Here is a 9,469-nt window from a genome sequence, read left to right on the forward strand (position 1 = left end):
CCTATGCCTCAAAAATGAACCAAATATGCTCTGCTTTAGTGACATGTACACGTAATATTGAAGCATTGCAAAGGCATGAAAATGCATTTCAGATCAGAAAGGAGTACAGATCGGTTGTCCGGGTGGTGTATTATTTTTTGGAAGTTAAGTTTCCTGGAAAGTGTCAATTTCATAACATTTTCTACTGTCGATGGAGGAGCTGGATATGGTGTACATATAAAGAAGCTAGTTACCTTGATACAAAGTTCACAAGATACGAAATTTCATAATATTGATTTTGTAATCGACTTCCTGCACGAGCTAGTTCACATGATAGGCCTCATTTTTTTACCTATGCATTTTGAAGGGCACACAACTTTTATCCACACGTTCTGAAGAACCCAGTGCTTAAAATCTACATTAAGCTTTACCATACACATAAGCTGAAAATTTGACAACAATAATAGTTTGTACAAATGTAAATCCATCCAACAAGCTTTAAGGAAATCTGAAGTACAGATCTTGCAACTAGTTTAGTTTATTGTGCAACATGAAATTTTCCTACATAGGATTTACACAAGCTGCAAAGAACTACGACCTCAATAACAATCGACTTGATTAGACACGTTAACCATGCAAAGACCGCAAACTCGGACATTTCCATACCCCAAGGAAAACTATGGACAGGATTATAATTAGATATGAGCAGACAGCATATAGGGTCAAATAACGTGCGACCCTAGGAGCAAACAATAACATAAACGACCCTGTCTTTGCACTGTCATTTTCACTACCCTGTTTTGTTAACTGAAGTCTTGGATTACTTGTTTGAGCAGTATTCATTTTCTTATTGAGAATTCTTCCCTCTGGCTCAGGTAACTTGGAAGTTCTGTAAATATCTTTGCCAACCTGCATTCAAAAAGCAATAGTAAGAACAGGAAAAAGCATGTCATTTTCTAAATAAAATTTATGAACACAGTGGCCATGGCAATTCATCAATGAAGCAGTGCGCTTTTATATCTAAAGGAACGGTTATCATGCTCGAGTAAATTGTCAAGTATCTAGCTTGAGTATCACAAATAAATTAAGTAGTCTACACTTTTCCACATCAGTAAATGGACCTCACCTCCATAACTGCTGACTCTTGTTCTTCTGTGATGCTGGCATTTAAAGATTTGTCAGTACATATAGAATCTGGTCCAGGTTCCGTCAACAGACGAATTCTCCTAGAGGCAGTTCCCTGAGCTCTTCCTGGAATTTGTAGACTTCTAGGCTGGCGCAACTGAATCTTGATCCCAGTTCCACCAACAGGATTTCTACCATCTTCGATTGGATTTGCCTGATAGAGTGAGTCTTGTGGGTTGCAATATGAATCCATAACAGTATTGGCAGATGAAGCATCTTTTTCAGCAGCATAATTTGAAAGAGAACCATCAAATGACAAAGCAGGGAAGAATCTTGAAGATGTTTGCCCCTGCAGGAAGTCCATGACATTAATAAGAGAAATAGACAGTATATTCTGGAACAACACCATGACTGGATGGTTTTGAGAAGATAAATGAAACTAATCACTCAATGATTAATCGTATTCTTATACACATAACCACGACTAATAGATCTTATATAGAAATTTCAGACACAATGCTGTGGAATAGAGAGATGCTCAAGCTAAAACATAAAATATGCTTTAACGACGCGATTCCAAAAATGCAGCTTCTAAAACATATCAGATCATATGCTTCCTAACCTGCTCTTGAACCATTTCAGTATCTGTCCCTCTGTAGTGTTTATAGTCACCTAGCTTACAGTTTGCAGATGGCCTCTCACTCAGCCTGTTAGTGTGTTCTGGCACAAAGCATTCGTTAGTCATGACCGAGTGCTTGTGATTAGTTGGCTCTTCATAAGAGTAATTGTGACGTTTCTGAAGGACTTCCAACAGCTCAGACAGGGACACGTCCTGTTCAGATGAGCCATCTTGAAAATGAAATCCATTGTGATCATTGCCAAAGTCATCAGGAAATGGTGAACCTATGCAAGCCCCCAATTCGGTATAATTGTGTGATGACAATGGCAACACAACATTATGATCAATTTGATTGTTTGTGGAATCATGGCACATTGAATTTGCTCTTAGTGGTGAATATACCTGAAGTAATACATGAGACAATGGTTCTGGAGGTTAACTTTCTTTAACAAGAAAGTTGGACAAAATAGGAGAGAGTTGCCAACAAAGTTTAAATAGATAAACCTCTCACCTCAGGAGATGATTTTTCTGCCGAGTGAAATACTCCATCAGATCTGTACCCTTTAACAGATGTAAGAATGTTAAAAGTCGTGTTTTCTGACTCGTAGGTCAACCGCCCCTTTTCATCCCCAGACTCCTTGCATATTGGCATATCTAGCACTGAAGGTTCTTGAAAAACATCTGATGATGTCTCATCAGGAGAGGATTTGTTTGTGGAAGGAGACAATCCGGTTGGTTCAGCTTCATCATATTTAGAACTATCTGGCTTCTCATCTGTCTTGTGGAACAAACGGCATAGGACGTAGTCTCCCTGCAGTATGTGATAGAGAAAGCTGAAAACCAAGACTAAAAATACAGGATAAGAAACCAGATATGCACACACATAATACTGGAATCGTCAAATTTTAATTGATTAACCAAAATAACAAACACACACACACACACACACCCTTTTTATTCTTCTGCTCGGGTCGAGGCTGCCAAGCGCTCCTAAGATGGATCAAAGAAGAGAAAGGGAAGACGTGCAAGTAAGGGTGGTTGGGAATAGATCATCAACAAATACACTCTTTTTGGAGGTTGCAGGGGAGGTGTTGGAGGCAATCAGGTCATGGTGAGTAGCACAGGAACAAGACGACGAATTATCTGATAACATAGATAGTAATTCGATAACATAAATAATGGTTTAAGCCCAGTAATTAATCTGCCAAGAGATTTAAGCCGTCATGGAAAGACTCTTCAAAAATCACAATCATCTTTTTTATTTGTATATGGATCTTTTCCAGCTCAGTGTATGATAATGCACATTTTACTCTTTCAAACGTGATCAAACATGATTTCTCAGCTCTTTCTGCATAAAAGCTTATATATTATTGACATTGCATGGCAGTCTTTCTGCCCCTTATTTTCATAGATTAATAACTATAATGCAATCAAAATATGAACCTCATAGGTAACTGCAATTTGACTAAGTAGTATAAAAATGGACCGCTCGAAGACAGTTCAAAGGATCACAATCATCAATAGGTAACTTTCATTAACACAATCTTCAACTTGAGTTTAACAAGCAGAAAAGAAGGATTAAATTGATAAGAGAGAATGTGGGAGTGAATAGTCAAAGCAAGTTCATCTTCGATACAAAATATGAAACAGGTGATGTTTAAGATAGCATATTTACTTGGCAAACTCATCCGATAAAGGGTAGATGTCAATAATTTCAAAGTTACTTGAACCCTGAAGTCCTCAAAAGTAAAAAAAACGAACTGGGGGGTGGGGGTGGGGTGGAGAGATTAAGTAGCTATTGACCTGGCCAGGACTGGTGACATCAAGATCTGGTTCAGTAGCACGATACTCATGCATGATCCAGCTTGTACGTTCACCCTTCGGAGCCCGACCCCTGTAGAAAACCAGAGTCTTTTTCATGCCAATGAAATGGGCATTAGAACAACCAGAAGAGGATGATTTGCGAGCTTTTATAGTACGATCCTTGCCAGTGGCCTTCCAATAACCAGCTTCTGTGGCCCTGTTAGAACGTTGTCCATTTGGATATTTTCTATCGCGCGGGCAGAAGAAGAACCATTCACGGTCATCAGACTTGATCACTGACCGTGCTGCACAGAAAAGAACGCATCACCAATAGATTTAATTTTTCAATTTCTCATACATAACAAATTTAAAATAAATAAATAAATAAATAAAGAATGTAGCTTTGAAGCAAAATACAAGATACAACTTCGCCAAGGAAATCAACTCAGCTCAAGTGCTCAACTAACCCTTATCCATAATTATCAGAGTAGCCTACATTGATCCTCATTTTCCACTATCTTCCGCTTTGTAAAAGGGACTAATTTGAAATATAATTGGCAAAACACATTTGTTCCATTAGTTTAGTATTCAAATCAACTGTTCTTTCTGATATGCATTTATTTTAAAACCAGATGTGAGGCAGAGGCCATCTAGCCATGATAAAAATGTGCAGGAGCATCCCGTGGTCACTTCAAAGATCCAATTAGATTGGTCTTCATTTGTTCGGGCACAGTAACATTGTACCTTGTCGGATCTCTTTGTAATCTTTCTCTTCTTTTCGTTCACTTTTGTTAGGGTCAGCAGGTACCCTTTAAGTCTCATAGGTATTCTCATGGGTTGGCAACTCCACCTCTTGCTTGCAGGAACATATTCAATCTATTGTTAGATGATCATGGTTTTCAAGAAACACTAAATAAGCTCTCCCACCCACTCTACTCCAACAGATTATAAAAATTCCCTAAAAAAATAAAAAATAGAAAAGAAAAAAGAAAAATCTTAAAAAATTGCACATAAGGGAAAATTCCCCAGAACAAATTCTACATTCATAGTTCCTTACTCGAAAGAATTTTACAATTTTGTGCTGAGAACAAGAGTATATATGCCACACAAGATGAATATTATTATTATTATTATTATTTTCCCTATACGTGCTTCCAGGGCAAAGATCTAAGAATCGAATAATCATGACATATAAGCACATGTTCTCCACAAACACATATCTATTGATAGTAATATAGAAATACACACACAAATATATGTACATAAATACCGAAACAAATACCAGGAAGATCCCAGGGCTCCCATTTACAGACATCAACTTCGGCTATAACCTTTACTTCGGAATGACGGCCGTTGATCTTGAGCCTTAGGTAATGATTTATGAGCTCCTCATCCGTCGGCCGGAATCTGAATCCCTTCGGCAACGCCTCCATCTCCATCATCTTTACTATTCCATCAGAACCCATCACATATTCACCATCTCAATCAAAATAGAAATTAGGGTTTTCCTCAAACTTGGCTATATGATTAGGGCTCCCAGGGCACTTCTCCACTGGCAAAGGACGGACGCTGTCAAACCTGACAGAGCAGAGGTCGTGAGTTCGAAATATGGGACTCTTGGAAGGCAAGAATTTATTCTTGGAAGGCAAGGGAACATTTGGAAGGCAAGGATTTATTCTTGGAAGGCAAGTGGGAACTTGGAAGGCAAGGATTATTCTTGGAAGGCAAGGTGCAACTTGGATTGGCTTGCTTTGCATCCTTTATCTTCACGTGCCAATCAAAGTCGCTTTATTATTTGCAATGTTTGGGTACGGTCCGAAAATAGGCCACAAAAGCATTTTTTAGAGCTTTAATAAAGAATTATTATTAACTTTATAAAAGAATGATATTGAATGTATGATTAATTATTTATACCGTATTGTTGAAATTAATATTTGGTTTTGAATGACTAAAAGTAATATTTTTATTAATTTTTAATTTTAAGCAGACTGAGGCATTGTAAAATTTGATGGTAAAAGTAAAATAATTATCTCGTCTGTAGAAGTAGTTTTGATTTTACTATAAATAAGTCGAGGGAGTGAACAAGCTACATAAGTAATTGACTCTGGTAACACGATAAAAAATAATTGAATTTGATTACTCAAACATGCAAATTTTCAAATAAATATAGGATTAACCAATTCCGGTAATTAATAAAGCCGTCTTTGTTGGGACATTATTACTCGTCAATATAAGCTACATATTTTGTGTGAACGGCGCAACGTTAAAAGATTGTCGTACACTCTTCATTCTAGAGTTTTAGTTGCACAACCAACCCCAAACGTTGAACAAAAATTCTATTTGTACCGAAAGTTGTCCCCCGTCTCACAACTCACGTGGCCCCACATGAATATAACCATTTCCAAATGTGGTCCTTACCCCCTATTGTAAATAGTAGGTAAAGGATTAAAAGAAATTATGTATATGTAGCATTGTCCAACGATGAAAACGGTTCGAATCTTTGTTGAATCGTCATATGGCAATTCATAAATCACATTCACATCTTAAAAGAATATTTGCATCCTTTACTTTGATCTCAAATTGTTACAGTATTTGTTGTTGCATGAATTTTACATAAAATGTCATACAAATTTACTTGGCTTGACGGATTCTCCCACTGTACAACTTCTTTGATTACCTTCTCTATCTCTTTGGTCTCTCTCGCTATATTGTTCATACAAAAAGCCAGGGCACTCAAGCTCAAAATCACTTGGTTCTTGAGATCTTCCTCGTCTTTCTCTATGTTGATATGGCTAAGAAGTTCGTCTGAATGGCGAAGAAAAGAATTTACATTTTTCACCGTCCAATCAGCTTCATTTGATGAAGAAACCTGGACCACATATGGATCGATTGGTATTCTTTTCCCAAGTTCGAGATCAAGAGAGCCTTTTCTCATTTCAAACTCCTTGTCGAGTGCTGCCAGCGATTTGATCATACTGATTTCCTCCAGACATTTTATTGCAGAGACGACACTCTCTTTAAAAAGCTCGAGATCACCATCTAGCTTAGAAACAGTCTCTTTCCAGTGCTTGCTATCAAATCTCCTGGATTCTTGTTCTAGCAATTTGATGGCTTGAGCCCCGAAAAGCAAGAAATCTACCATTTTTGACAATGAGTCGAGGAGTTTACCATAGCAAGCACTATGAAAAGGCAAGAACCAGAAATTAGGCTCTGCCGCAGCTTCCCCAATGAATTTTCCTAGCTCGTTTACTTGAAACTTCAACTTCTTTTGGCCTTCTTCGAAGTTGGAAATAGTCGACGTGCAAAGGCTTATCATTCCAACACATTTGTGCAGCGTCCCAAGAACCGTAGAAAGCTGAATTTTAGCCATAGTAGCAGCTCTTGTAGGTTGAAGTAGAACATCTACCATGATGGAACAAGATAAACCAATGAAGGTTTCGACTATTCGGGCTATAGCAAATTCACGTGGAGGACCGAAATTCTCCCTACCCAAAATCAGTACTGCACCTATAACTGCCGAAATTCCACCAGCCTGTCCATACATTTTGCTCTTGCATAAAAATTTGCTGAAAATGAACCAGGGAAGAAGGGAGAGGAACCTGAGTTTTATGTACTTTCCGAAAATAAAACAGCATATTACACCATATACAGTTCCAATAACTGTCCCCTGAGCTTTGGCATTTGCGATTTTAAACGTAGCTTCTCTTCCTGATGTAAGGCTTATGGCAACCGGGAGGCCAGCCCAGAAACCATTTTCCTTGCTATACATCAAACCAAGTAGAACGGCAAAGCCTAATGAGAGAGAGGATTTGAAAGCTGGCATTAGTCTCCTTTTGTTTATTCGAATAGGAGTACTACAAATATTCCCAAAGTATGATTTTTTCTGTTTTTCTGAGTCATTTGGTCCGTGTTTGGCAGAAACATTTGGGGTAGTAGCTGCTGATTTGCCTTGAAGAAGTTTCAAACAGAACAAGAAGAACAAAATGGGCAAATCTTTATCTGTCACAGGGATAATGGTATGAAGTTTTTGGAGGAATTTCACATCATTTTCTGTTTGTGATTCTGGGATAATTGTCATTAAAGGGGGCATTCTCTTTATTTGATTAGAAATATGTTCTTCTAGACTATTTGTTGGTTCATCTTCCAGCTGTGGATCCGCTAATCTAACTGGAATTTGAGAGCAATTGGTTAGAGAAATCTCCATTCCTCTCAAGATTCTTTCAAGATCTTGCAGCCTTTCTCCAGGATTCGTACAATACGATTTGAAGAACATGACTATAAACCTCTCCCACTGCATGCTTTCCTGTTCATGAACATTCGCAGATTAAGTTATAAAATTTAATTCACTTCTTAATAAATAGAAATGGAATTAATAACAACATTTTCGGTAAGGTAATGAAGGCTAGATGGTATGGACGGTACTAAGAAAGAAGAAGATATTCTAGTCTAGTAGTCTTTTTCATTTTATCATTCGATCATGTTCAATATTTTGTACCAACCAAACATGTCTGTACATAGACTTACTTGCTTCGACTTAATGCTTTGGAGAAGCTTGTTTCCTGGGACAGACAAGGATTTCTCTTGAGAGATTAATGCCTGTCTCAACTTGTTATCTTCAGCCAAAAATGCCTTTACAATGAGCTTTAACCTTTCAGAGACATTATCAGAAAAAAGCTTGAAATTCTCTGTCACCTGAAACACAAAAACATAAACATTTAGTCCTCTATTTAATCATTCAACATATTACACCTTGTTTGGTTTAGTTAAAAATCAGATTTTTAGTATATTTTGATAAAAGTTGATGAAAAAAGTTATAGTTCCATAAAATTTGTGGTTAAGATGATCTTGAAGAAAATGAGAGCGAAACGCGATATCTTGTCTATGTTTATTATTTCACTTCATACAGGTTTAGGATTAAAAAACAAAATTAGTCTCAAAAATTGCTAGAAAATTCTCATCTTTTTCCAAATAACAGAGACGATATCCATGTAGAATAATACTAATGTGCATGTCTTTCTATACGAGAGATTCTTTTAACTTATTTTGAAAATAGATATGGTTTTAGCAGCTAATTTTACTAGGAAATGTCCAATATTGTTACCTCACGACATGCCAAACTTGGATAGGGGAACAAAAGGGCCAAAACACAAGCCACCACTCCAAGGGCTGTGCTTGCAGCCACACGGATAGGATGCATAACGGGTTCAGTGTGCATGCCATTGACAAAGCCTATTACATAGACAATGACTATCTGGCCAAGTGCTATTCGCTTAGATATCAAGTGGGTGTTCTCAGGTAGCACCACCAAGAATGCACTCACTGCCACCATGGCCGCGGTGGTGCTCGTGGTGAGTCGTGACGGTCCAATCAACCACAGGCTGAGGATAGCCGGAAAAACGCCTTGGAATGAAGCATAGAAGGCGAGCCAACAACCGCGTAATGTGTCACCTAATGTGGCATCGGTCACAATGAGGATAACCGTCACGTATGAAAATGCGGGGAACGCTATTTCGCGCTTGATGGCCTTGGGAGCATATAGAGTGATGCAACCAACTATAGTGCAGGCTAATGCAGTCTTCAACGCTGCGGCCAAGCATGATCGCCATAGATCTCGACTGCGGTTGGATTCATTTCTTGAGGCCATTATTCTAGGCGTCAAGATTGAATTACTCGTTGGAGTTTGAAGAAGAGAAAGGTCCAATCAACCACAGGCTGAGGATAGCTGGAAAAACGCCTTGGAATGAAGCATAGAAGGCGAGCCAACAACCGCGTAATGTGTCACCTAATGTGGCATCGGTCACAATGAGGATAACCGTCACGTATGAAAATGCGGGGAACGCTATTTCGCGCTTGATGGCCTTGGGAGCATATAGAGTGATGCAACCAACTATAGTGCAGGCTAATGCAGTCTTCAACGCTGCGGCCAAGCATGATCGCCATAGA

The 9,469-nt window shown here is 38.3% G+C and overlaps 2 protein-coding genes across 2 annotated transcripts; both read right to left on the minus strand.

The window, feature by feature from the left end:
- Positions 1–412: 412 nt before the first annotated feature.
- LOC111396356 (protein NTM1-like 9) lies at positions 413–5,058 on the minus strand. Its single transcript, XM_023022773.1, has 6 exons — positions 4,809–5,058; positions 3,527–3,831; positions 2,235–2,534; positions 1,727–2,125; positions 1,106–1,453; positions 413–888 (listed from the first exon to the last, which is right to left on the minus strand). The coding sequence occupies exons 1-6, from the start codon at positions 4,990–4,992 to the stop codon at positions 607–609; spliced, it is 1,818 nt and encodes a 605-aa protein (XP_022878541.1). The 5' UTR covers positions 4,993–5,058; the 3' UTR covers positions 413–606.
- A 1,011-nt stretch (positions 5,059–6,069) lies between these two features.
- LOC111396358 lies at positions 6,070–9,206 on the minus strand. Its single transcript, XM_023022775.1, has 3 exons — positions 8,628–9,206; positions 8,051–8,218; positions 6,070–7,829 (listed from the first exon to the last, which is right to left on the minus strand). The coding sequence occupies exons 1-3, from the start codon at positions 9,168–9,170 to the stop codon at positions 6,102–6,104; spliced, it is 2,439 nt and encodes an 812-aa protein (XP_022878543.1). The 5' UTR covers positions 9,171–9,206; the 3' UTR covers positions 6,070–6,101.
- Between the last annotated feature and the right edge of the window lie 263 nt (positions 9,207–9,469).

The sequence above is a fragment of the Olea europaea genome, chromosome 6 (assembly GCF_002742605.1).
Source record: "Olea europaea var. sylvestris chromosome 6, O_europaea_v1, whole genome shotgun sequence".
Classification (NCBI taxonomy): Eukaryota; Viridiplantae; Streptophyta; class Magnoliopsida; order Lamiales; family Oleaceae; genus Olea; species Olea europaea.

Coding starts and splice junctions, on each gene's coding strand:
- LOC111396356 (XM_023022773.1), bottom strand. CDS start 4,992: ATGGGTTCTGATGGAATAGTAAAGATGATGGAGATGGAGGCGTTGCCG. Junction 2,535..3,526: donor ATGTCACCAGTCCTGGCCAG/GTCAATAGCTAC, acceptor CACATACTGCAG/GGAGACTACGTCCTATGCCG. Junction 2,126..2,234: donor CAGAAAAATCATCTCCTGAG/GTGAGAGGTTTA, acceptor GTATTACTTCAG/GTATATTCACCACTAAGAGC.
- LOC111396358 (XM_023022775.1), bottom strand. CDS start 9,170: ATGGCCTCAAGAAATGAATCCAACCGCAGTCGAGATCTATGGCGATCA. Junction 8,219..8,627: donor CAAGTTTGGCATGTCGTGAG/GTAACAATATTG, acceptor TTTGTGTTTCAG/GTGACAGAGAATTTCAAGCT. Junction 7,830..8,050: donor AAAGCATTAAGTCGAAGCAA/GTAAGTCTATGT, acceptor GTTCATGAACAG/GAAAGCATGCAGTGGGAGAG.